At 51.5% G+C, this 26,509-nt stretch overlaps 8 protein-coding genes across 8 annotated transcripts; 4 read left to right on the forward strand and 4 right to left on the reverse strand.

The window, feature by feature from the left end:
• Positions 1 to 1,972: 1,972 nt before the first annotated feature.
• VTN00DRAFT_4727 (uncharacterized protein) lies at positions 1,973 to 3,402 on the reverse strand (the record flags this gene model as incomplete). The annotated part of the gene is made up of 5 exons (XM_069431181.1): positions 1,973 to 2,622; positions 2,777 to 2,938; positions 2,990 to 3,069; positions 3,164 to 3,180; positions 3,343 to 3,402. The coding sequence occupies 5 exons, from the start codon at positions 3,400 to 3,402 to the stop codon at positions 1,973 to 1,975; spliced, it is 969 nt and encodes a 322-aa protein (XP_069290242.1).
• Positions 3,403 to 3,915: 513 nt separating this feature from the next.
• Positions 3,916 to 5,165, forward strand: VTN00DRAFT_4728 (uncharacterized protein; the record flags this gene model as incomplete). The annotated part of the gene is made up of 3 exons (XM_069431182.1): positions 3,916 to 4,367; positions 4,909 to 4,989; positions 5,069 to 5,165. 3 exons carry the CDS (start codon positions 3,916 to 3,918, stop codon positions 5,163 to 5,165), a joined length of 630 nt encoding a protein of 209 aa, XP_069290243.1.
• A 6,942-nt stretch (positions 5,166 to 12,107) lies between these two features.
• On the reverse strand, positions 12,108 to 13,223 carry VTN00DRAFT_4729 (uncharacterized protein; the record flags this gene model as incomplete). Its single annotated transcript, XM_069431183.1, has 1 exon — positions 12,108 to 13,223. The coding sequence occupies one exon, from the start codon at positions 13,221 to 13,223 to the stop codon at positions 12,108 to 12,110; it is 1,116 nt and encodes a 371-aa protein (XP_069290244.1).
• Positions 13,224 to 15,765: 2,542 nt separating this feature from the next.
• VTN00DRAFT_4730 (uncharacterized protein) lies at positions 15,766 to 18,156 on the reverse strand (the record flags this gene model as incomplete). The annotated part of the gene is made up of 1 exon (XM_069431185.1): positions 15,766 to 18,156. One exon carries the CDS (start codon positions 18,154 to 18,156, stop codon positions 15,766 to 15,768), a length of 2,391 nt encoding a protein of 796 aa, XP_069290245.1.
• A 252-nt stretch (positions 18,157 to 18,408) lies between these two features.
• Positions 18,409 to 19,284, forward strand: VTN00DRAFT_4731 (uncharacterized protein; the record flags this gene model as incomplete). The annotated part of the gene is made up of 3 exons (XM_069431186.1): positions 18,409 to 18,435; positions 18,498 to 18,587; positions 18,667 to 19,284. The coding sequence occupies 3 exons, from the start codon at positions 18,409 to 18,411 to the stop codon at positions 19,282 to 19,284; spliced, it is 735 nt and encodes a 244-aa protein (XP_069290246.1).
• A 420-nt stretch (positions 19,285 to 19,704) lies between these two features.
• Positions 19,705 to 20,874, reverse strand: VTN00DRAFT_4732 (uncharacterized protein; the record flags this gene model as incomplete). Its single annotated transcript, XM_069431187.1, has 3 exons — positions 19,705 to 20,496; positions 20,552 to 20,641; positions 20,701 to 20,874. The coding sequence occupies 3 exons, from the start codon at positions 20,872 to 20,874 to the stop codon at positions 19,705 to 19,707; spliced, it is 1,056 nt and encodes a 351-aa protein (XP_069290247.1).
• A 220-nt stretch (positions 20,875 to 21,094) lies between these two features.
• VTN00DRAFT_4733 (uncharacterized protein) lies at positions 21,095 to 21,985 on the forward strand (the record flags this gene model as incomplete). The annotated part of the gene is made up of 4 exons (XM_069431188.1): positions 21,095 to 21,174; positions 21,228 to 21,326; positions 21,382 to 21,674; positions 21,744 to 21,985. 4 exons carry the CDS (start codon positions 21,095 to 21,097, stop codon positions 21,983 to 21,985), a joined length of 714 nt encoding a protein of 237 aa, XP_069290248.1.
• A 547-nt stretch (positions 21,986 to 22,532) lies between these two features.
• On the forward strand, positions 22,533 to 26,230 carry VTN00DRAFT_4734 (uncharacterized protein; the record flags this gene model as incomplete). Its single annotated transcript, XM_069431189.1, has 4 exons — positions 22,533 to 25,543; positions 25,598 to 25,654; positions 25,726 to 25,920; positions 26,143 to 26,230. The coding sequence occupies 4 exons, from the start codon at positions 22,533 to 22,535 to the stop codon at positions 26,228 to 26,230; spliced, it is 3,351 nt and encodes a 1,116-aa protein (XP_069290249.1).
• Positions 26,231 to 26,509: the final 279 nt, after the last annotated feature.

The raw sequence follows: 26,509 nt of genomic DNA on the forward strand, positions 1-26,509 counted from the left end.
ATATCATCTGTAGTCCACTGTTACGATCGACATGGACAACATGAACTTGCATAGGTTAGGCACGCTACCCCGCAGGATAAATATCTCTGGTCACGTGAAACTACCATAGGAAACTACCACGAGATGGTAGTTGTCAAAGGTAGTCACTACCATGGAGGACTACCATGAGATGGTAGTCAAGATGGTAGTCAAGGACCATGTATATAAAGACCCTCCTTAACCATGGGGATTAGGACCCCGTGGTCAACTCAAATAGCAATCCAGATAGTAACATTGCTAGTAACGGCCTATTCATCTATCCCTTTCCCTTGCTGTCTTCAAGATAAACCCAACGAGCCTCCGCCTAAGAAGTCTTAGGTCCGCCGTTACAGACGGGCACCCCAGAGATTTAAAATGGCATATGCTCAGCCCAATTGCACACTAAAGCCACCAACTAGGGAATAACTGTAAGCAAGACTTAGAAAATAAGGGCGAACAAACTTCAAGCGTTCCATGTACTCTCGACATATGATGTTACAAAGAACTGTGTTTTCAGCGAAGCAAGCGTAAAGTAGAGCTCTATTGGTGACCCAATACAAATTACAAAGTGTCATCGTTTCATCTCGCTCACACCACCATCTTGCCATGAAATTATACCTAGCGAACTCATCGAAAAGCATGCCAATGCTTGCCTCTGGTAGAAACAAATACCAGTCATCGTCCCTCGTTATGAATGAGCTGCCCAAAGCCTTGAAACGGGCGGGGTTGTTCCAGAACTCCTGCACCTCTCAAATACCGCTGGAACATACGACATTGGTCTGCCAGAAAAAGAAAAAGAAAAAAAAGATTTTGTTACAAATCCACAGTGGATTTGAGTTGATTTCAGTTTTGAGTTAACGTCATCGATCTATTTTCAGTTCTTTGGCTGTTGCTTTCGTGCTTGTTTGTCTTTCGCTCTTCTTCCACCCTTTTTTTAATTCCTGTCAAAACACCTGACAAGAAAAGTGTGACAGCTCCATATGTGTACAATACTAGTACTAACGACTTCTCGATGTTTCTTGGGGGGAAGGAAGAAGACATGCCTGAATAATAATAACCTCGAGACATCAAATCGAAAAGTACACTATTTAAAGAACATTATCCAGTCCGGTCATGTGGTCATGTGTTGAAAATGTTCTGGAGACAGTTAGATGGGAGTTGAAAATTATCTGTCTGCCCTCAGCTAGTCTGAACGGGGATAATATAACGATGCAGGTTCTTGCGTAGAATCTAACACACCAATAGAGAATAACATTCATCAGTAATATTATATAGTAAGCTAATAAAATCTTCTGGATGTGGTTGGCTCTTCTATACCACTCATCATATTATCCGCGACCATCTCTGCGGAATGCACAGCACTGCCTGGATCAGTGCGTATCATGATAAGCACCTACATACAAAAAGTAGTGGTAGGCACATGCAAATTTGCTGCGTGATAAGACTTGATCAATCAATCAATCATCACCATGCTCCATGTTCGTCCCCTTCCAAGACCCGACCGACCTCTCACCTCTGCCTCCCACCCTGCCAGAACAAGTCTTAAAACATATGTATAATTTAACCCGGGAATCATGATATGGGAATCCATAATAAAACCGAGAAGAGGAAAAAAGGGATATCGCCCGAAGAAAAAGAAATGCGCTACACCAACGCCATGCTGGGTAGTATAATAGGCCATGATGCAAAAGGAGTGCAAAGATGCCAGTGAGTCGTTGTTCGAAGGCCCCGTTGTCCCGCTCTATGAGTTCCCAGACAGACGTCGAATCGGCAAAATCGTCATCATCATCCGCCATAATGAACCGAAAGAAAAGATACAGAAAAAAACTTCCCAGGCTCCTGTCTATGCTCTTGCTTTCTCATCAGTGGTATCTCATACCGTTTAAAAGAAGAAGAAAAATGAAAGAAAAATGAAAACTTTTTTCTCCCGTGATATGACGACACGGGCGTCGATTCATGAACTTGTTTCCCCAGGCCGTGGTTTCCTCCCCGTCACCACGTACAAGTTGTGATAAGCATGCACATTGCGGTTCTGTATGCTCTTTCTCACGTTGACGAGAAAGACCTCGATCTCAGCGATGGACCATCCTAGGTCTCGGAACGGCTTGTACGACCACCCCGCCAGTCCGTCAAGCCAATTGGCTTCGCTCCAGGAACCAATCTCACACTGGACCGGATCCGTCGGCCATGTGTTCAAAGGGATCTTGGTAACGATCTCTTGGACATCGACGAAACCTACTTCTTTCATCCAAGTAGCGATGTTGTGGGCGATCCGAAACGGCCGGGGCGGGTCTATCACCTGGCTCGAACGCTCGTGGTAGTAGAACCAGTCATGCAATGCATACTCGCTGGGGCCGTCTGGGTTCTCTGGCGGCATGGTGCCGTCGTCGCACTGGGGCTTGGGATCTATTTCGTGGCATTCGAGGTAGCCTCCAGGTCGAAGGTGGTGGAAGGCTTTTTCCATCATGTCCTTGAAGGAGGGGAGAGATCCAGACAAGTGGCCAGTGTGGATGAGGTCGAAGTGATTGGCGTTCCATAACCAGTCGTTTTCCGTTGCGTCGTCTATTAGAAAATGGACATTCTCCGGCACTACCGTTGGTTGCACTGGTGATAGATCCGTGCCTACTATGTGCGCACCGGGAAAGATTGAAGCTGGGAAGGGAGAATGAGCGTCTGCGTGGGAATACAGGATTGTAAGGCGTCGAAGGGCCCTATGGTCGTAAAGAGGAGTAAACAAGGGGGAATGTAGAACTCGTACCCAGTTCTATCGGCCAGATGCCGGAGCCAGTGCCGATGTCAAGAATCCGTAGAGGGTTCTGAACAGGGGAAAAGAATATTCGCCCGTGATGGACCGTTTTGAACAGGTGATGCTGCATGTCCATACGATCCAACTCTTGCTCATCGTTCGGGTATCTGTACACTGCGCATGGACTCAGAAAGAGGGAACTGGACTATACGGAGACATACATACAGCCTTCATGGTATTTGTGATATCGTCTCCCATTCTCGATGGGGTAGTCCGTTATACTGTTTGTCAACGACTGAGTGTCACTGCATCTTGACCTTTAGTATTTTTACCGCAACTTGCAGAGGCACTCCTCTACAGGATCTCGGAAAAAAGATGCGAGAAAGGGGAAGCACTAACCACTCGTCGCTGGACTCCTTTTGCCGGGAGGTCAGCATCTCTTAGTAATTGGGGAAAGAATATTGCACGCAACGTTGCAACAACTTCAACTAGGTACAAGATCCGGGTATACAGGAATGGAAAAAAAGAGACAGGGCACACAGGGACAGAAAGAGCAAGTAAATAAAGGAGGCTCTCACATCCGGTGCGGAAACCATTGTGACTGTTGGAACCGAAGGCTTCGGGGGCAGCCTCCACATCAACGTTGCCAGATCGGAGAATAGTAAGGTTCGCTTGGTCCCGCAGGAAGCCTGACGACGGACGGATGAAGTCTTTATCAGACGTTGGTGACAGGCACCGGCGGAACGGGTAGAAGCGCCGCAAGAGGCGGACCAGGCCAGGCGGGCAACCACGAGCCTGCCTGGCCCGACCCGATATCCAAATATATATATCTGTTCAACATCCCTTGCGACTTCAACCCGGCGCCGTGGAACCTGGCTGGCGGTAACCCCGCCCTCTGCGATGGAGACGGTGTGGCGGCGAGGATCGATGGTTCGACTGCGAGGCTCTGGCTGGCAGCGCGGCCCACTCCCTAAATTTTGGGTGCTTCTCGGGCAGTTTTCCTGCGTCTCTCGTTCGACGATGACAGCTGCATCCTGGACACGCCTGGTGGAGCCTCCGGGATGGCAAGCAGGATAGCATGCTGCCGGCGACAGGGGTTTTCATCTCTGACTAGAGCACGGGCGACCCGAGGTGCCGGAAACTGAAGGATAATGAGGATGACCAGCGTGAGCTCTGAGGTCGATCGTGCGGGCCGTGTAACCACGTTCGTCTCTGTCGGGCAGCGGCCGGGGGAGTCTTGTCCTGTCTTGTCCACCGTGTTGGAAGAGGCTCAAGGGCCAGAGGCTGAAGCTGGAGGCTCACGCGGCCGCCGCCCGACCAACTTCGACTGTACGCAACTCCATCCTAGCCTCCGGAGTAGTCTCTTCAAGTCCCGTCCTGCCTCGACCCACCTTCATCTTCCTCGACGCCGTGGATACAGCTGTGTTCTAGGTCGGATCTTCGTCAAGGCACTCTCCGGGTTGGGGAGCATCAAACCCATCCTGCAGTGCTCCCGTGACAAGGAGCAGTGCTGCAGAATCCACTTCCAAGGGATGGTAGAGATGCTGGTCTCCATCCTGTCTGTGCAGAGGTACTATCACCACACTTACATTAGATACTCTACGTAAGACATGAGTAAGAAGAGTTCTAACGTCTTTAAGACACTCCATACGGGTCGTCGGGATGGGCAGCCTGACTACGGAGTGTTCTCGTCAACCACATAAGCAAGTGCAACGGCCGTTATCGATCCAAGCCCCGCAGATCCTGGCCAGCCGTCAGTCAGTCTGCCTTGGACGCCGTCATCTTCACCACCTTGCACAGGCACAAGCAACGCCCGCGTCGACGACGAAGTGGGAAACCACCGCGCCGGACCTCGCTTGGCGGCCAGGTCCCAGCAGCGGACCCGGCCTAAATTAGTCCTCCCCGGGACCGTTGCTCATTGGGAAGGAGAAAAATTCCCCTCTCGACTCTCAAGGCTCGAGCAGTGTCGAGACTCCGAACATCCCCAGCGCTTTTCGGAGCACAGACCCTGATCGTCCTGTGCCTAGTCTGGCGGGATGCAGGCACTAAAGGACTACGAACAGCCGACAGCAAAGCCGCGTCGCGCACTTTCGTACAACATCATGGACAGTCGGCTATACGCTTCATATCTGACCAGGTTCCAGGTGTTTCATGTCGAACCTGCTTCGAACCCTGGATGGAGTTAATGGACCAGAGAGCATCCATTCACTACACGTCGGGAGCAAGTTATGTTCCGCCTTCTAGTTGTAGACTTGTGATCCTGCCCCAAGGCTGAAAATTCTGTGTACTGACTCTTCGTTGTAGTGCACACACCGTCAGAACCTGGCTGATGCATCCGAGGCGCAGTGTGGAGACAACGTTCACGTCGCATTCCAGTCCCCAGTTTCTTTGCGCCTCCTGATGCAAAATTACTCAAGTAGAGGGATCCAGAAAGAAAGAAGAAAAAAAAATATGAAGATGCCTCGTTGTATTGTACACCGCATGTATACTTACACAATAGCAAGGCTATTGCGTCGAACCCGTCTTCTCTGGGCTGCCATTACTTCCCGCTATCAGTATGCTTTTTCTGCTTCTGAGGCTCATGGCAGCAGCATTTGTATTTGAACTGGTAGTATTTCTCTACTCACTGCTAATCAGGTCTAGGTGACAACTTGAGACGGTCGATGGAACCTTGTCCGCGGTGATCGACACCAAGTTACCCCCAGTGCCTAAGATAGGCCCCGGCAGCGGCAATTCTAAGTCCTTACGTATTTGCATGACAAGGCCAGGGAAAAAAAAGATGAAACATTACTAAGAAGAGCTCCGAGCGCCGAGCTATGAGGCTTGAGTCAGGAATCTTCAAATAGCGCCAAGCCAGCGGCGCGGTGAACAGGCTTTGGCTTTGTCTACGGTACCTACCAACTAATAAGATATGCAGCTGCTTGACCGTTGGCGCTACGTCGTAGATCAGTGCGACGCTATTGTCCTGTTACCAAATGGTTCTGTCTGCTGCATTGTCAATCCAAAATGGGTCGTCGTTCTTTTCTTCCTTTCCTGACCTGACTCTTTGCAGTGAACCTTTTTTGTATCCGGAGTCCCCAGGCAGATTAGTCGTATCGCAAAGTCAAAGCTCTCCCGGAGTCCACGGGGCTGGGACAATCTTCTCGGAGTCTGAGAATGACAGACACACAAATTGTCAACGGCTTGAACGGAGTGCGGACTGTGGAGTTTACACTTATTGTGGTGCTCTAGCAGCACTACGGCAGTACACAATAACATGGGGGAAAAAAATCATTGCGGCTCCACACATACCTCGAGAATGACATGGACCCGTCAAGCTGAGATGGTAATTGCATTTGGTTGCGTACTGCGTATTCTGCATCTACGATGAACGGTAGCATTACCGCATCTGCACCAGAGAGATGACCAGGATTCCCAGACTGTCTATTTCTAGCCCGCTGAATATACATCTATAGGTCTTGTGCTAAGATCATCGTCAATCAGCCAGCCTGTGGCTGGCCTATTCTGTACTTATCTACATAGTGTCTACTGCTAAGGAGTCTGGATTGATGGGAGGCTGATGGATCACGGACGGTGATCTAGCCTCTTGATCGTCCAATAATAGGAATCTAAAAATCTCTTTCCAGAGATCGTCGACGGGCCGCTGTTCAACGTTAAGCTCAGGCCCTTGAAGCCTTGTGTCGAGACTTAAGGCGACTGAGCAGGGACCTTACTACCCAGTACTTCTGCTGCAAACCAAACTTTCAGATTGTTAAGGCAACATGCACGTCGCATCTGTTAGGTAATAGGTTCTCGGCATCCTGCGGAGCACCGAGTACCGCATACTCGTAGGATGTTACTGTTTTCGGCCCTTTAATTTTATCCTTGGATGTTGTTGTGGGATTAAGCAGTTCTCAGACTATCCTCAATCAATACTGTACACAGCAAAATGTACTGTGTAGTGACTAACTAGTGCTATAGCCAGCCGTTGAATAATGATTGCTGACGAATAGTAATAATAATAGCAGCACTGTTATTCCTTCCGAGTGGTAGGTCGACAACTAGGGTCATGAGTTAATTTCTGCAATGACCCAGCTATTCATCTACCTAGGTACCTAGCTAGCCTGGACCAGTGTCAGATCTGCAGAAAAAGAAAAGACACATGTAGAGCAAAGACCGAAAGACTGATGTTCACCGTAGATACAAGGACCGTTTTCCGTCTCCGGTTGCAGAGGTAGATACCTACCTGGGCGGGTAAACAGTATGACGGAATGGAATGGAATAGAACAAGTTGCATCAAGATTCGGGATCTGGTCTATGATAGCAGCAAGATAGTCCCAGGAGACTTCCCGGCCGTACGATTTTACGGGCCGTGCCATTACCGTGTGGCGGTTGGTGATCATGGTCGTCAGGAAGGAACGAATCATGCCCCGATCTCATCCTCTCTCATCGACTCCTCTCCACCTCCATCTACCTTCATTTCTTCATTCCTCTATCCATCTCTTATATGAGTATGCTGGTTGCCTGGTCATCAATGAACCTGATTACGCATTTATCTCCTGCTACTAGTTGAACGGGATTGGTCCAATCCGCATCCTTAGTACAGTACCTACAGCGCGACGAGGGTCTAAAGTACGAATCCATCTAGCTACCTATCCTGTTCTTTCAGTGCCAGGACGCTTCCAAGTCACACTGGGCGCTAGACAGAGCGCCTAGTCCGGGGATCTTCGAGAAGCAGCCAGCTCATGGGACACCGTCATTTTTCTCTGTGCTCTACCCAATTCCTCCACCATCCATGTTGCTGGGTCCGTGCCTGTTTCAATCCTTTCGGTAATTCTATCATGTTGCAGTTTGTTTAGTGTAGACTGGAAGAGAGGGGGCCCGTGAGCAGCCGGCTCCCGAAACTCGTCGAGACTCGTGGCTAGATTATTTCCCTCCGCCCGGCGTGACTACTGAGCTAATCTTAATCTAGGACTCATGCGGAGATCGAAATTTAATCCCCTTCTAAATAAAAGCCCGGGTACCTAGCAAGCGTTTAAACAGACGGGCTAGTACGGCAGTCTTTCCGAATGGATCACTATCATCATGGAGGGAGAAGGAGGCTTGGAAGTCGGAGCAGAAAAGAGAAGCTCGAGCCTCTTCCGAGTCTTGACTCCTGCGCGTTCACGGCTCGTGTAACAGACGAACGTCGGAACCAGCCTGCAAGCCCGTCAGGTGTTCTCAAGGGATTTACGCAGTTTGCATCCATATTCAGGCTGCCGCTGCCATGTGCAAAGAAACACTGCATGGCCATTCGTCTTCCAGTCCATTCACCGGGGGCAGGTTTTAGGTAGGTGGTCTGTTGTAGGAACGTCGAGGACGACCCTATGAGGCTCGACCACCCCATCTGGGGGACGAGATGGATGCGTGCACTATTTCTGATGCAGGAAAGCGGTCTTGCGCGGTTTACAAATTACTGCATACAGTCTTACGCAGCCTGAGGAACGTGTCTTGTCGCCTTACTTGCGCCTTGGGCCGCCCACGCGCCCAGACTCCCCAATGGAGGAAAGGTCTCCGCGGAGCGACGATTCACGAACGACAAGTCGACACCACGCGCGACGTGACGGCGTCGTGCCCAGCGCATGGTTCACCCGATAGGAACTCCGAACGAGTAGCATGGCTTCGAAATGGGAGTCGCCAGACCGCTCTCACTTGGCTAGGAGACCTGTAACCGGACTGCCGGGTCACGGTGCGGATCTCAAATTTGGGAGCGCGAGTGCGATATTAATATACATGGATCGCGGCCGGTGATCAGCCAGTCCGAGCCCCCCTGGCCGCCCAATCAGGCTGGGCACCGTGGCGCTGGAATGTTCGGGACTCCCGCAGGCGTGTCGTTCCGGGCAGGCGGTAGCGCTGGGTGGGGTCGACCCGGCCTGCTTGATCTGGTCCCCTGTCCGTAGCGCACCGCTCTGCTGGGATGGACGTCGTACAGAGTTACTCGGTGCCGGGCTGCTGGTTCTGTCTCCATGTAGCCTGATGTTTGCCCTTTTTGTCTTTCTCTTTTTTTTTTTCAAGCTGCTCCTTCACGTTCTCATCTGCCACATCCGAGAACGAATGGTTCACATGGGTATCATGTCTGCTCCTGGGATACGAGCCCCTGGTACTATTGTCAATCCACTTTGCCCACATCCTCCGCGGCCACTGATGTGGTCGGTACTGGCTAGTACTCCCTACTAAAAATTTCCATCAACGTCTTTTGCTACCAGTACCGTGCGTCTGCGGAATTCGACAGGGCTATCCCAACAACGGTCAGCCAGGGTAAAACCCTTGGCTTTCGGATGTTGCACCGCAACGGGACAAACAAGATCCATTGTATCCTTGACAAATGGAAACGCAGAATGGAATCCAGCTGGATATGGTGCCCCAGTTGCCTTTTGTGAACCGCTTCCCGACAGGCTTCGCGGCTGCAGCGGCTGCACGTGGTGCTGGAGTCTCCAATCGTCATCACACGGAAAAGGGCCATCCCTTGCTTGAGTCGGATGTACAAACATCGGGAGACCAATGCGGAAATATCACCATGTTGGGCAATCGGGCAATGGGAGTTGAGTTCTAATCGGATCCTGGCCGCGAGCGGCAGCCGTCCGAACTCAAAGATGTGTTGCATGCACATGGTGATGATGCATTTGCGGCCGGTGCACTGGTGCAACAAACCGGTACTGTGGCTGCGGTCCTTTCTTTTTCCTCGTTTCCCCTGCTGTTTCGACTGTCTTTGACAAAGAGCTAGCTGGTCGGGATCTCGAAACAAGGCGGTCCGGACCCATGTGTGTGGAACTGTGGATCTTCCAAGTCTAACGTCCTCCCTAAGTAACCCCTTGGAACCAAGAATCTTGACCGCAGTATTATTCATTGATTATGGTGATCAGTGTGGGCCGCCGAAGTTGACGCTCGGAAACGACCAGTAGGCGGACAGCAGTGGTGTTGATTCTCGATGTGGATGCCACTTGCTACTGCTATCCGGAAGATGGTACTTTCTCCGCCCCTCTCCTGCGGCGAGGTTGAGGCTACTGTTATGGCAAGCGCACCACAAGAGTTGACCGCTCGTTAAAAAATTTCAGCAGGCGGGCAGGTAGGTAATCCATGATGACATCAATTCCCAGTCACCCCCATACAGGAACACCTCGCAGAACGAGTCTATGGATCTCCTCATACAGTGTGCGGTAAAATAATGAGAAGAAAAGATTTTCCAAGGCTACAACAAAGCAGACGCCTAGTTTACACTAAACGGCATCTGCTATCCCCATAGAACAAGATAAAACACAATACCTTAATAGATGAAGACCTACGTGCAGTGATGCACCGAGGGGCCACAAGCAAGAAGAAAGCACAGACACGTCTATCTATCCGACCTTCCATGCCGACCTTTTTTTCCCTTTCTTTGTCTCCTCCTGTCTACAGGGGCCCTGTCAATCTACTTTGCTGCCTAACGGGGCCAGAGCCGCATTGTAGGCGCCTCCGCCTGTGCTGGCCTGATGGTTGTGGACTAATCTCCCTTAACGGATGTGTCTTGAATTGCCTGGGTGGCTACCTTGTCTCAATACGTAAGGCAATTTGAGGCAAAGAAGGGCATGGAAATGCAGGACAAGGCAACAAAGTGCCGTATATTTGGCACCCACTGCCTGGATGCCTAGACGCAGCATACACATAGTCTCATTTTTGTGAAATCCAGCAAACCTGGTTGCCTTCTTCTTCACCTGTGTCATTGACTTTAACGCCTTACAGTCACAAAAGTCTGACGGAAAATAACTCATCAGAGCATGGGTTGTTTTGAACAGATATTTCAATGCCCAGAAATGAAAAAAGATGGAGCTGAAAGATATTCTGGAGGAAACAGCTCTGGAGCCAATACTGGAGCGGTCAAATGGACGAAGATTTAGGACACTCGAAGTTATAACATCGTTGATACGGAAGTATATTATTAGTGAGGTATGTCCGGTACAGATTTATGTTACATTCCATATGATGCCAGATGTTCATACACCTATTTCGCTTGGCGGTCTTTACTCTTCTCGACTGCCACTCGCAAGTCGAACGGCCAACGCCCTGTAGCCTACCTTTGCTTGAGGCTACTCCTGTCCGTGCAAAATATTATCGTGAGAATGTCTTCCTTATCTTTAAAATTCCAGTAAAACAGTAGCTTACATGTTGATACTATTTTCCAGGGAAACCAGTCGGCTCGAAAAATCGCGCAACAATCTCAAATGCCACTTGCCACCCAGTGAGGTCACGTTCGTCCAATATGCAAACCGGGCCATCTTCTTCGATCGAGGCACCCGAATACAAACTTGTTGACATAAAACCTCTTGGAAGTCATTGTTCTTCGGGGAAAGGGGAAGCTCAGGAGAACGTTCGCCGGAATGGTCGCGTCTTCTATGCCGAAAGAGAAGCCTGGGGAAGAATCCGCAACAACCATTCTACAGCTACGGCTACTTTGGGTTTCATTCGGGACCTTTAGAGAGCACTGCACTCATCTTGTCCAGTGCTTGGGAGTAGGAGCCTCGAAGCATCCCCGATAAGAACGACATTTCGGTACTGAATGTCGTCTGCGCCCTGGACTTGCTGTCGTAACGGAGTATGAATGATGCGGTCTGAGCTGGACAGAAGACGGCCAAAGGTACTGGTAAGAGGGTGCCACATATCATTCCATCTTCAAAGTGCACTCGAACTTTAGCACCATCTGCATTTTCCGAGGTCTTTCGGTTTCTTGGTCCGCCTAATTTTTCGCCGCTAAGCTCAGCGATCCGACTGATCAACAGAGACCGGAGACGCCAGCGCTCCATCATCATTCGTATATTTGTCTGCAAGCTGCAAGTCGGCCGCCCAGCTTATATTGGCTGTTCTCCCCTCCCCCGGGGATTTATACTTTCTTATTTATGCCGGATAACTGTCTTAGGATCCGTCAGAATTATTATTTGAAACCCTCCACACAGACACACCTTGCCCTTCACGACTCGACTCCTTGTTTAGAGTACAGTACAGTACAATTTAATGAGAGGCTATGAGACGAATTGGATTATTTGGTTGGAGATCGAATGAGTATTTAGTATTCAAGAGACCTTCGAAAAAAAAAAAGAAAAAGAAAAAAAAAAGAAATACAAGACAAGGTGGGTATCAAGCGTGAGCTGGCTGGTGTAGGTATACTAAGAACATTCTCGTATCCTGCGGACGTGATGTAAAAAGAAGAAGGATCCGACCACGGAAGAATAACCGCGCTCTCATTGACCGCAGCAAATTAATGGAATAAAATGTCATAGGGAACAAAAAGTATCCGATGGTAGGATCACCACCCAACTGATCTCAAAGATTGCCGTGTGAGTAGATATCTTCCCTATCGAGTACCACCCAAGCCCGTGGAACGTCTGCCCCGTATCGCAGCGAACCACGAATTGATCGGCTCCCACAGACGACGATGACGACGCTGAAGCTGTTTTCTTTCTTGAGAAGCGGCCCTCTTCTGTGCGTAGAGTGACGGCGTGAGGACTCTCGGAGGTGGAACTGGTGGTGTGAACGCGTGGAAGGTATGATGTACACCTGTTTCCACAGCGTTTTGTCTGATAGTTTCTTCTTGCTGGGGAGTTGTCGATGATAATAATGACGATGGTGGGGAGATACGAAGGAGGGACTCCGAAGAGGAAGACGGAGAAACGGGTAAAGGAGGTAATACTGACGATCGTGAGAGGAGGGACGGCGGTTGCGGTTCTGCTTCTGGGGGAGGAGGTGGTGGTGTCGGCTGATCATCCTCCGGATGTGGTTGTGGTTGTGGTTGTGGTTGTGGTTGTGGTTGTGGTTGTGGTTGTGGTTGTGGTTGTGGTTGTGGTTGTGGTTGTGGTTGTGGTTGTGGTTGTGGTTGTGGTTGTGGTTGTGGTTGTGGTTGTGGTTGTGGTTGTGGTTGTGGTTGTTGTTGCGCGCTGAATGTCGTGTCGATCTCATTCTCGCGCGAGGTGGAGTCGCGATGCGTCGATGGTCGGGAGTCGGATAGTAAGGATGGTGGTGGGCTAATTGGTGAGACTGGTGAGATTAGATCTGGTGTATGGTTATCATTATTGTGGTTGTTGGTGTTGTTGTTGGTGTTGTTGTTGTTGTTGTTACCCCTGTTGACACCGACGCATAAAGTAGGTCTGGCAAGCGAATCTGTGCAATCTCTGCCAAAGGAGAGTCTGTCTGATTCAGTCTTCATTCCCTGATTCTGGCCACCAGAGGTAGTGAAAGCCTGACAGAACGCCGCGTAGGACTCGTAGAGGTCATGATCTCCTTCTTTTCTTTCTGCCGCTCCCTGGCTGTTGTCGACGATGAGATACTGGCGGGAGACTTTCTTCGACACCCATCGTGATAGTCGTTGCACGGTCCGTCGTCTTCGAAGACGGGGTTCGTTGTACTTGAAGATGGAGGAGTCGCAACTCGAGCTGAACGAGGCGTTTTCGTCTATTATGAGGATTTCTTGCATTGCGGTCTGTTTTCTTCTGGTAGTTTTGTTCGCCGGGAGCAGGGTCGAGGGATTGTAGGACCTGTGATATATAGTTGATAGCTTATCAACGTCGAGGGTATCGAACTATGAAGACTTTCAGATGAGAGTAGTTCGCAATGGCGATTTAATAAAATCGATGTCAGTGAGGTATTGTATTTCCTCTGGAGGTTTGTCGACTCTTGCAGAACTCTTGATGCCCTTATCTGAGTCCTACAGCGTACGCTCACGCGAGGATCGGCTTCATTGAAGGGCAGCCAAGTCAAATCCAGGCACAGATCAGGATAGAACAATCATTGACCTCATCAAGCACAAGCTTCACTTGCTGCATAGTACTGTCATCCGACACAGGAAAAAAAAACAAGCAAAAGAGAGATGACAAGAGTTAGTGACGAGGATGCTGAAGAGTCGCAAGCGCACTCATGATCAACCTTATCAGCACAGGGCCGCGCGGCCCCATGACCGTGACGATATGGCACTTCCCCTCGGGACGAACGAAGCTAAAACTGAGACAGTGTAAGAGACCTCAGGGCCAGAAAGAAAACATAACCGGCTTGCAGCAGGTCATTGTCGTGAAGACAGTTGCGCTTTTCACATGCACAGTGTACTTCCGAGTAAGTAAGCATGCATATACACACATACATCGCACATGTCTCCTTTGTCTGTTCCTCATCCGGGCTGCAGTAGACTGCAGTTGACTGCAGTTGAGAGGGAGCTGTGCCAGGAATTCGGCTAGCAGGGGACCAGCAGGGGCCCTGGCTCCCTCCATATTGCTTAGCATTGTATGCCCGTATACAGCAATCTCTCAGAAGCGACTACGGAGTTGGATAGTAACTAACTACCTACAGGCTACTGATTATGATGACAGTAAAAGAAGGTAAGATGTTTATGCGCCTTCATAGCAGTTGATGTCCGTAGTACAGAGTAGGATTGCATGTGCAGCAAGTTTGCTACCTTACTAGTCCCGACTTGGCCTGCACGAATGCGGGGTTGGGATACTACGCACCCTTAGGTGGTCTGGTCCAAGAAGAGCGTATCTCGGCCAGCTGAAAATTCTATGTACTGTACATAGATCCACAGCGTCTGCCACAACTCATTTAACAGTCGACTAGTAGTCATCACGAACTTAATCTAGTTAAGTGTCTATGAACAAATCCATCCATCTATCGCAGAGCTAATATTATCCAACCGGTGCTGTGTCTAAAATTAGTAGTAGAAAGAACCATAGAATGAATGAACGAACTTGACCCCACCTTTATTTCAACAGTACCAGACGAAAGAAGGAAGAATTGATATCATATCATGCTTCTGTATCCTGAACCTCTCTAACATGAACAAAAAAAATTCAAATGTATTCTGCATAATCGTCGGCTTGCTCCATACAGAATACTACTCGAAGAACAACATCCACTAACCAAGCTGTACCTAATCGACGACGCATCAACGGGATCTAGATACAGAGATCTCCCATACAACCCCGCTAATTGGCATTGAAACCGGACAGGATGGATGGTCGATAACCCTACAGCAGCCAACAACAGTAACAACAACAGTTTCTGTACGACATTCCCATGTACATACACAGGATTCTAGACTTTCCTCGCTGTAGGATCTACTGTACCGCCAACCTGCCTGGGTAAGAAACAAACTGTCAGCCGAATATTACCACTATAACCTAGTGGTATGCCAAGAGACCTATCAGCCTAGTCAGCACACGCCGATTCGGATCTGCAGAAGGTCATAGTCCCTGCAATAAAGGAATCATGCTGTCTATACCCGAACCCGCCTATTCTCCTTTGTTATATCCTTTCATATTTCATGAAAATGTCTCGGGAGCGTTAAATAAAGAAATATTCGGAAGGTCTTAACCCCTAATTCCATAAGAATAAATAGTCAGCTAGGTAGATTCGAATAATCAGAGCTTTCATCATCATACCTTCGGATTACTAGGTTCGCCCAGTCTGACACAAACAACCTAGGTCGCACTGCAGAACAGTCGTACGACCGTACCTGCAGGACGGGATCAAGAATGATCTAAGCCACAGCACGACACGGGGCGGCATAGGGTTCTGTCAACTTTGAAGAGAGAACCTTTTTGACGAAGTGGAGTAAAGTGGCTGAATGAAACGCTTACAAGTTGGGCCTCAAAGGATTCCTGTAGGTACGTAGGTGCTTATCTACCCGGCAGGATCTGCTGTATATCTGATGGGCAACATGGCATAGGTGGCGCTTCTACTTTCTAATTAGAATACCCTAGCTTTTGTTCTTGATGGGTCTAAAGAAGCCGTTTATAATTATCCATTACATCGTACCTTGTCTTTCCGCCTTTTTTTTTGTCCACGCTTACCATGTCCGTTCCCTTGTGCCTGTAAGCGTATAACCAAGACCCGACCATAACTTTTTTGGGAATACAGTTTGCAGCCGCCCTGGCGCAGGTTCCTGTGTCCGGCACAGCACTACATGTGTCGTCGAGCCGTGTGGGTTACTGTATTGTACGACGGGAACTCCCCTGCCAGCGTTACATCTAGCCTGAGACTCCGTCTCGACCCAACCCCCATCGACCGACCTCGCGCATCGCCTCTTCTCCTCCCTCCGCCAGCCTGCCGTCAGCGTTCGATGGGTTCTGTTCGCCCAGCACGCCTGCGACACAGTGCCAGCCATTCCGTCCACCCCCATGGCGGAGGACCTCGTTCTTGTATCTCTCACCCGCCTCTCTGTCGACCGAGGCCTGGCCGGACTTGAACACGTCTTGCCAGAGCTTGTTGGCGATCGCGCGGTCAAAGATGTAGCTGTAGTAGGTAGCGCCATAGCCGTAAAGATGGCCAAAGAATCCCTGCCAGGACGTGGGTGACTGCACATCTGTTGGGTCAGGTAGGCTTGAATACTGGGAGAAGACACGGTGATAGATCGCAGTGCTGTCAATGGCTGGGGTGTCGGAAGGCAATGCGTGATACGCCTGGTCCACCAGGGCCATGAGGATCTGCGATTCATCCTCGACGGCACCGTAGATCGACCCGTGGGCCGATCGATCGAGTTCCATGCTGCGCATCATACTCTCCGAGAGCGGCTCGTCTGTCTGCCAGTGGCGGGCGTAGAGCGACAACACCTCCGGGGCGGTCGCAAAGCTCTCCATCAGCACAGAGGGCAGCTCCGCAAAGTCGGTGGCACAGCGGGTTCCGGATATTGACTGAAGAGGCGTCTGGCCCAGTATGGAGTGGAGTGCGTGGCCCATCTCGTGGAAGAGCGTGCGTACACTGTGTTCATTGAGAAGAGTCGGAGGTCCGTCACCGAGAGCTGGGGGATCCGGGAAGTCGCACACAAGGGCGATAGTCGGGAGCTGCCGGAGCGTGTTCGAATCCGGGTTCTTAGCTGTCGCCATTCCATCATTGGGATGAGATGAATCATCCATGGCCGCAGACTCTGCCACTTCCTCCGCGGAGATCTCGCGCGAGCAGCGGAGTGTGAAATGTGCTGGATTTGGACTCTTGTCCGGCCTTGTGAAAAGGTCACAGTATATCACTGCAATATGGCGCTCGGACTCATCGACGACGTCCAATCGTCGGACATCCGAGTTCCATGTTTCTCCAGGAGCAGTTTCATGCGGGACTAGTCGTACACCATAGAGACGATCGAAGAGGCGGGAAAGACCCTGCATCACAGTTCCCAGGGAGAAAAACTCCGGGATTCTGCTCAGTTCACGAGATCTCCGAGCTCTGGAATACTCCAGAACGCGCTGGTGAACATAGTAAGCATGATCCCAGGGCTGCAACGGTGACGCACCCTTCATGCTCTGTAGAGGGGCTAGCTCTTCCTGGACCTGCCCCCGGTTGCTAGCAACAAGAGACGTCAAGAAATTGGACACCGCTTCTGGAGTTTTCGCCATCTTATCGCTCAGGGCCATGTGAGCAAAGCTGGAATAGCCAGATAGCTTGGCGAGCTCTGCTCTCTTCACCAGAAGCTCCTCTAGTAGCTGTATCTGTCTCTTGCTGGAGGTCCGCGTTGCAAGATAGATCTCCTTTCTTGCGTTTTCGTCGTGGACAGCGCGCAAAGCCAGCCGGGGCACCACTCCAACCGATGGCACAGACGCTTTGTTCCAAGTCGATATCTTCTGAATCACGAGCGGGTCCAGGCCCCGGAGACTGTTCTTGCTGAGCACAACGTGCGACTTTGCGGGCTCTGCACCGTTGACAAAATCGGACCCCAGTTGGCTGATCTCGTTGGAGAGATTAACAAATCTCTGCCTCTCGTTGGGCGGCATGTGGATTGCAGAGTTCGCGAAGTCCTTGATCAATATCTGCGCGACCATCTTCTCCCCCTCGCTCCAATGCGAGGTGACCTGCGGGTCCTCAGCAGCCTTCTTCAGCTGGTCATGAAGACCCGTTGTAGTATTCAACACGTTCATGTACTCGAACATGAGCGCGTACGCCTGCGTAGCCGCCTCTTGGACTCTCGGATCGGGATGTATCGTCCTCATGAAGTCCGACAGGTCAATGACTCGACACAGCAGATCGCTCAGACGGTCCAGGTCCCGCGCCATCGCCTTGTATTCCTCCAAGGTCGACGCCGCCAGCACCTTGGCCACGATCTTCTGGCATTTCTGCAATGAGACATTAGCGAACTCCCGGAATCCATCGGGGCTCGTCAGATACTGATTCTGCACGAGTCCTGTCCGCTTCGAGAGCCCCGCGCCTCGCTGGGAGAACTCCCTCCAGAAGGGCCGCGAGTCGAAAACCTTCCGCAGCGTCTCGTCCTCATGGCGCTTCTCTGCAGGATTTGCGGCCGACACGTAGTCGTAGGACGAGGTCCTCGCGGGGGAGGTAGCGGCAGTTTCAAGGGACCGTCGAACCTGACCCCGCTGCAACCGCTGCAGACACTGTCGGCAGGTCCATGGCCGGCGTCTCAGGGCGTTCAGCATCTTCTGAGCGAAGAGCCGATGCTTTTCATCGGAGAAAAGTGGGTTGCAATGGTCGAAAAGCAGCGTCGAGCAGGCCTGCGGCGACGACGGATCTGGCGTCCGATCACTTTTCTCGTCCGCAGAGCCGAGTTCCCGCAAAAGGCTTGGCTCGGCCGGCGGCAACGACGTCGACAACGTCAGATCTCCGAAGAATTTCAACCTCCGACCCTTTGACAAGGACTCAATTGGCCATTGACCCCCTAATCACCCAGGATGTCATTCCGGCCAATTTTCCAGCGGGTATGCCCTCCTCTGCCTATACGTGTATCCCGCCTGGTTTTCCGTGCTGACAAAGTTTACAGCGGGCTGTGGCTCCCGTAGCAGCTACCCTCCTCGCCGGAGGTGTAGCCCTCTATCCCAGACGGACTGCCTATGCAGAGGCGCCTCCAGAGGTACGGACTTTCATCTGGTGGTAGATTAGAACATTATGCGGTTCCAGCTGGATCTGACCCAACCCCGCCACGGACACAGAGAAAACCCATCTACGATGAGCCGATCGAGAGAGCACCGAAGCACGAGATCACCCCTTCGAAGCCTGCTGCCCCCTCTGCCCCCTCCGCTCAGCCCACCTCTCCCACTCCGACAGACATCCTGACCGCGCAGGTCCGGCAAGCCCGTCTCTTCCTCTACGAGAACTGCCTCGCCGCCGAGAACAGCTTCAACGACTTCCTGTCCCGCGTGCTCCGTGTGGAAAACGCCTTCACCGACACCGTCGCCTCCCTCGCGCCCTCGCCCGAGTCCGGCGAGCGCCTGATGCCCGGCGGTATCTACGTGATCGTCTCCGCGATGGCCGGCTCGATCGTGGCGCGGAACCGTGGCATCTTCCTGCGCGCTGTGACTCCCCTCGGTTTCGGTACCGTGGCTGCCTGGACTCTGCTGCCCGTGACGATGCGCAACGTCTCTGATCTCATCTGGGAGTATGAGAAGAAGGTTCCCGCTGTGGCTGAGCAGCACCTGAAGATCCGCGAGTCTGCAGAGCACATATGGTACACTGGCCTCGCGCACAGCGCGATGGCGAGGGCCCGGATGGAGGAGAAGATTGGACAGGGTCGAGAGAAGCTGGAGGAGTGGGTTAGGAAGGGTCTGTGAGTCGAGAGACTTGGAATTGCGCCAGAAAAAAAAAAGAAACTTTCTCGGGCTCAGTGTGGGCTGGGATGAGTCCGTGCGGAAAGGTATAAAGGACTCTCATGCGCACCCGCCCCAGAACTGCAGGATGGGGGGAAAATAAACACTTGTATATGTATCCTAGAGCTTAAGATTCGGGAACACCCAGGCCCTGTTTTTCGGATCTTGTCACTTTAGTACTCTCCCAAAAATCTCACTTGTTTTATAGCCAAAAAAAGAATTTCAGGTACCAGATGCATGCATTGGTATCACTAAGAACATTGAAAACAAACCCGATGCTCGCAATCATCAATACCATCCGACCCTGATCATAACTCCGGATCAATAATAATACACCATCATAATTCCACCCGAGTTTCTTTCGGCCTACCACCGACTCTCTTATTATTCCTGCGCTGCTGATTCGCTTTCACTGGCTGCAGGCGCGGGGCTGGCGGAGCTTGAGGGCGGACCGCCAGCCTTGGGAGGCGGTGGCAGCGGCGTTCCTTTCCTTGCCGGAACATAATCCTGCTCTTGACTCTTCTTCTCGCCTTCAGCGAAGTACTCATCAAAAGCCCGGTTGGGCGAGTACGCCGCATGGCGATGCTTCCTCCCGGATCTCGCCGCGGCCGGTTTCCCGGTCGGTGGAGGTGTCTGCGAGGACAACGGCGGCGGCGATGCCATATTCGCTGGGACAAGGAAATTTCCACCGCTAGAAACAGCTGGACCCGGTCCAGATTGTGATTGTTCTTTGAAACCGTCGTCCTTGGTTTCGAAGACGACTTCGCCAGGCCCTTCCACTTCCTCTCCCAGACCGACTGGCAGCCTGTGCAAGGCACCGTATCCCAGCACGGCGCCCAGCGCTCCCTCACCACCCCATCCTCTTGTCGGGACGAGTTCCACCTCCCGCACGACGTCAAATTCGCTGTTGTAGACCCATAGGATCAGACTGCGGTTCAGATGGTCCTCCACCAGTTCACCGAGCGCGGACTCGCCCCGGAGCGTGCCACTAGGTGTTCCGATAATGTAGTCAGAGTGAGGAAGGAGACCAGCCAGGTAGGCTGGACTAAGTGGTGAAGGTATAGAGAGGACGTGCCATATGTGCTGCGTCGACGAGAGCGGGGCTAGTTGCAGGGTGAGGCCGAGGCTAGGATTCGCGGCAGGGACGGGTATGGTGACGGTATGCGTTCGTTGGCCCTGGAGAGTTGGTTAGCGAAACATGATAGAACAAACTCGTGACAAATTGGTTTACACCAGCCTTCGCGCTCCAGATCTCGAGGGAGACACTTGCGCCTGCGCAGTTGCGCACTTCCGTCGCGAAGAGGGTCGGGTCAGGGTCATCCTGTAGAAAACGTGTGAGCATGATAAAAGGGATGGAGTATATCAGGCAGCGCTCCTTACAATAAGGCGACCGTTAATGCCAATTATAAAATCGAACCATGGCTCCAGAGGCAGATCGGGGTCCTTGTTGCGGAGTACTTGGAAGCCGAACGAGTTGTCTCCGGCCGCGCTGTGGGTTTGCTGCGAGGTCTCGGGTTCGAGACGCCCGATGAACCTGTTCAGAGCGCCGAGCATGGTGCCCTGATGCCCTGACAGGACGAATCTGCAAGATGTTCGTTGAAAGAGTAGCTATATGGGTGTTACCTTACCCCTCGACCCAGAGAGCTGTCCATAACGGATGACGCCGCGCCTGCAAACACTGCAAACGCTCTTTTCGGATCGAAATGGGAACAGCTACTACTTCTTCACGACTGCAGGAAACAAACCCAACAGAAGATCTTCCTAGCCTTCTGCCATGAGTGTGGATAATGAGGAGGCGCCTCCTGAGGTACACCATTACAACGATAGGGGAGAAGTCCCGTGGGACATTCAAAAGTAACAATGCTGTCCCTTGATACATCCTGACCCGATACTAATTCCGCTTTTAGCTACTGGGCCCAGCGCTACAAGATATTCTCCAGATATGACGACGGTATCTGGCTAACCGACGATGCTTGGTTTGGAGTAACACCAGAACCGGTAGCGAAGTTAGTAAACCATGCTGAACATATCATTTCTTTCATCAGCTGAAACCTCGTGCAGTAAGATAGCAGAACATATCGCGAACTCTGCTCCCGCTGGGCGGAGCATCCTGGTTGATGCATTTGCCGGCGCAGGTGGAAACACCATCGCATTTGCGAAGTCAGGCAAATGGAAGCGTGTCTACGCCATCGAGAAAGATCCTGCGGTCCTTCAGTGCGCGAAGCATAACGCCAAGGTCTATGGCGTTGAGAACAAGATCACCTGGTTCGAGGGTGACTGCTTTGAGATACTGAAGAACCAGCTCAAAGATCTGGCACCGTACAGTGTGATCTTCGCGAGCCCTCCCTGGGGCGGTATGTTATTCTTTTCTCTAAATCCCTTATATTTTCAGACCGGCGGTGGAGGCTGACCGATGGTGCCAGGACCGGGGTACCGCTCAGACGAGGTTTTCAGTCTGCGCTATATGGAGCCCTATTCGTTGAAGAAGCTTTATGACGAATTCTCCTCCTTTACGGAGCATATTGTGCTGTATCTTCCAAGAACCTCTGACGTGAAGCAGTTGGCGAAACTGGTTAAAGATGGCAAGAAGGCTACTGTCATGCATTATTGTATGGAGGGTGCTAGCAAGGCGTTGTGTACTTACTATGGTGGTTTTAATATGTGAACTTTTTCGTTAAAGTACCTGATAAGAGGCCTTCCTGTTCTGGCAGAATAAATATTATCGCAAACAGGTCATACAGGTATAGCACGTGCATACAGCAGCCGCACACGTATCATCAGCGCCACCATCATCTTTCTTATCTGAGGATCATGGCTCTTAATGACTTCAGTTTCAGTTCAGTAGTGCTTTATTTTCCATATACTGACAGCTAAAAGCACCCGTGTTGTTCGCCATCCTCTCGAGCTCTTACGGGGTGAGCTGATTACCAATCTGGGACTAGCGCGGATAGTCCTTCGCCTCCGCCGGGGTCGCGCATCTTCACCTCCATCAACCTCCCCGCAGACAAAGCCCGGCTCTGCCCGTCTCTCTCGCCTCAGTTTCTCACGGCACGAGTTGCCTCGGATCTGATCCGATCTCGATGCCTACGACGTGATTTTGCGAGCGACCAAAACGCAGTTTGGTCCACCTATCTCTCAAGAGCTAGCCGAGACACAGTGTTCCCTTACCACGGATTCGAAGCTTTCGCAACACCGATAGATATTCATTCAAGATGCCTCACGCGACGGAACACGATGCGGCGGACGCCGAAGATGCCGACTTCCAGAATGTGATGCGACAGATCAACGGTCCCTACGGGGAGGGCGGCATCGACTTTGATTTTCTGTCGCGCGACTTGGAGCCTGGCGAGAAGGCGGATGACGCGGTCGACTACGAGGACATCGACGATGAGGATCTCCCGGAGGAGGAAGAAGCCACGACCCGTCGTGGAGCGGACGAAGATGCCATGGATACAGCTCTCGATAAAGGGGAAAAGGATGAGCTGCGAGAGATGGAGGACATCTTCGGAGAGGAAGGTGCCGGTCAGCGGGCGGACGGCGATGAGCTCGACGATCTGTTTGGCGACGTGCCATCTTCCCCTGCTGCCGCTGCTGCGGACCAGGAGGATCAGACACGGGATCTGTTCTTTGAGGACGAAGAGCCACCGGTTGCTGATGGCCCTGTTGAGGAGGAGCCAGCTGCCGAGGCTCAGGCAGTGGATGAGGAGGTAGATGAAGTTCTCGAGGATAAGCGTGCCGTCTCTCCAGATGAGGAGGACATGGATCCTGCCACACTTCGGGCATGGAAGCTTCAACAGCAACTGTTTGCTATGCATGCTCCCGGTCCCGATAATCCCCCAGCGCCGCCGGAGAACGTTGAAGAGCTTCTTCAGTCTTTGTGGCCAGGATTTGATCGTAACGCCCTCCCGCGGTTTTTGGAGCTTATTCCTCACAAGAAAGCATATTTTACAGGGAAGCAGCCTCTTAAGCCACCGAAGCCCGTGCAGCCTACCAAGATCAACCTGGACCTCGCTCAGGACCAGGAGCGGGTCTTCAAGGCAGGGGGACAGGTCAACAAGCGTGCTCTTGAGTCGGAGCAACTGGGACTCGTTCCCATCTCAGCTGTCTCTGAAGAGGAAGAGAGCCCAGAAGAGGACTTTGAAGCAGATACGGACACCAATGAAGTGCTCCCAGGCGGAGTCACCATGCAGGATCTTCGGGTGATTTGCGCGGACTGGGATACCAAGAGCCACACATCGGAAATGGAAATTGACGAGGAGCTTGAAAACGTAAAGGCCATGGATCAATCAACTGACGATGATGATTGGCTCTTCGAGACTACTCGTCCTGCAAAGAAGCGCAAGCTTGGAAGGGACCCCAGAGAGATCATAGCTCTTTCACACATCGATCTGCCAATGTTTGATGATCCTGAGCAAGCGACTGCTCGAATTGCCAAGAAGGTTACAATTGATATGAACGATCCCCATTTACTCCTTGATGAACTTGGACCGGAGTCCATGGCCCAGAAACCAAAGGCTCTGAGAGCTATCAACCGAGAGGAAATGGACGCAAATGTTACAAAGCGTCTTACTCAGCGGTACAACATATCGAACGACGAGGCGTACGATATGTTGAAGGAAAATCACCAGAACAAGGTCCGCAGCACCCTTGGCAATGTTTCTTTGGAGCACAGTATGCCGGCACTGCGCCTGCAGTGGCCATACTATAAGACGGAGCTCTCTACATCCGAAGCCCGATCATTCCATCGTCCGGCACTATCATTCCGACCCGGTCAATCCTGCTGGTTCAAGAACCCCACCTATATCAAACGCAAACACCAGAAAGGCAAGGATATCAAAACGCTCTACAATACCACAAAGGATCTGTCGATGGCCGATAACTCGAGTGCTCTGTTACTCGAGTATTCAGAAGAAGTGCCAATAATGATGTCCAACTTTGGAATGGCCAACCGTATTATTAACTACTACCGTCGGAAAAATATGGAAGATCCTGCTCGCCCAAAGGCCGAAATTGGAGAGACAGCCGTACTCCTGCCCCAAGATAAGAGTCCCTTCTCCATTTTTGGACATATAGACCCTGGTGAGACAACTACTGCTATCTCGAACGCGATGTATCGAGCTCCGTTGTTCCATCATCAAGCCAAAGGGACCGACTTCTTGGTGGTTCGTAACAGCACGGTTACTGGCGGATCGGACTACTACCTGAGGAACATTGAAAACTTGTACGTCGTTGGACAGGAATTCCCTTCCACCGATGTCCCTGGTCCCCATTCTAGAAAGGTCACAACAACCGCCAAAAACCGCCTTAAAATGCTCGCCTTCCGTCTTCTGAAAAAGTCAGGGGAGATGAAACTCTCCATCTCCGATATCACGGCCCATTTTCCCGGTTCAACCGATATGCAGAATCGTCAGAAGATGAAGGATTTCGTCCACCATGACAAAGACTCCAAACTTTGGGTGCCGAAGGAACCAATCCCGGACTCCGACACTATCCGATCTTGGATTCAGCCGGAGGATGTTTGCCTTCTGGAGTCGATGCAGGTCGGCCAGCAGCATCTTCATGATGCAGGATATGCCGACGACGCAGCAAAGGGTGGAGACGATGATGAAGATGTCGAGGGCGAGAGTTTCGAACAGCAGATGGCCCCTTGGAAGACCACGCGTAACTTCTTGCTGGCATCACAGGGCAAGGCGATGCTGAAGTTGCATGGAGAAGGAGACCCTACAGGCCGCGGAGAAGGTTTCAGTTTCATCAAGACGTCGATGAAAGGTGGTTTCAAGGCTATTGGCGAGAGTGTCGAAGACAAGCTCGACGCGCAGAGACTCAAAGAGCTTGGCGGCCACAGTTACAATGTGGCTCGTCAGCAGAAGTCTTACGAGACCTCCATCCGGCGCATCTGGGAGGCCCAGAAAGCAAGCCTGTCGTCGACAGTCGAACACTCCGACGCCGAAAGCGACATTGACGAGGAAGATGAATTTGATAAACCAACCCCGAGGTCTCAGGCTCCTACTCCGGCCCCTCGCCGCGACGACGAGTCTGTGAGCCAGTTCAGCAAGATCAGCAAGGCGAGCGCGACTAGCCAGCGAGGCAAGGTGTTGAGGATTGTCCGCGAGTACAAGAACGAAAAGGGCGAAATCTACCAGCAGGAGCAGCTTGTTTGGGACCCTCGCGTTATCAAGCAGTATACCCAGTACCGGTACAACATGGAAGCTCTTTCTACGAAGTACGTATTTCCACTGGCATTGTTTGTCTTGGAGTGGTACTAACACATGCGCAGACTTGACCAGCTCGAACCGACTGGTGATCCAGAGGTGGACGCTCGTAACAAGAAATTGTACGTCGTCTCCTACTTTTCCCCTCTCCTGTCTTTGTATGTAGCAGAAAAAACTGACGTGATGCTTATAGGCTTGAGGCTGAACTTAGCCGTCTCAACCGCAACAAAGAGCGGCGCTTTGCTCGTGAGAAGCAGAAGGGAGTCGCCCGAGCCTCTACTGGAGAGTCTCCCAACGACGCTGGTACCCCAGGCGCTGGTAAAACCGGAGGAACCCAGAGGAAGTGTGCGAACTGCGGCCAGGTCGGCCACATCAAGACCAACAAAAAGTGCGCAAACTACGCCCCTCCCCAGAAAAAGAAATGACCCTGCACCCGGAGCCCTCGCCCTTCTCTCCATCCCTATTCACCCTTTTTCTCACCCAACCCGAGGATGACACTGGATTCGACTTCAACCCCTTCTCAATACCCCGTTATTCCCTTTCGACAATCACCTACCCAACTCAGCAAAAGAACCAGCATGCTAACATGAATCTCTTCTTCATCCAACAGGCTCTGCCCACTCCTCAACGGCACAATGAAACCCGAAGACCGCATGAACGGGTCCGCCTTCGCGATGGGCGCCCCGCCAGCTATCTGATCCTGATCTCTCTTGACTTGGAAAGTTTGAACGAATCCAAATGCCACGCTTTCAACCTCAATTCATTCGAACCGAGACCGAAACCAACGCTTCAACGGATCTTCCAAAAGATCCCTAATCGACCGATTCATTCAGAATGAATACAATACAAATACCTACAGTACGATATGACGCGATACCCGGACCTCTTAAATTAAAGAATATTTTATTTATGTGGCCTTTTCTCTTCATTGTTGACGTTTCTTTTATTCTTCACCGCTCCTTGCTTGACCCGTCTCG

Source organism: Thermoascus crustaceus, assembly GCF_041956765.1.
Source record: "Thermoascus crustaceus strain CBS 181.67 unplaced genomic scaffold VTN00scaffold_2, whole genome shotgun sequence".
In the NCBI taxonomy this organism is placed as follows: Eukaryota; Fungi; Ascomycota; class Eurotiomycetes; order Eurotiales; family Thermoascaceae; genus Thermoascus; species Thermoascus crustaceus.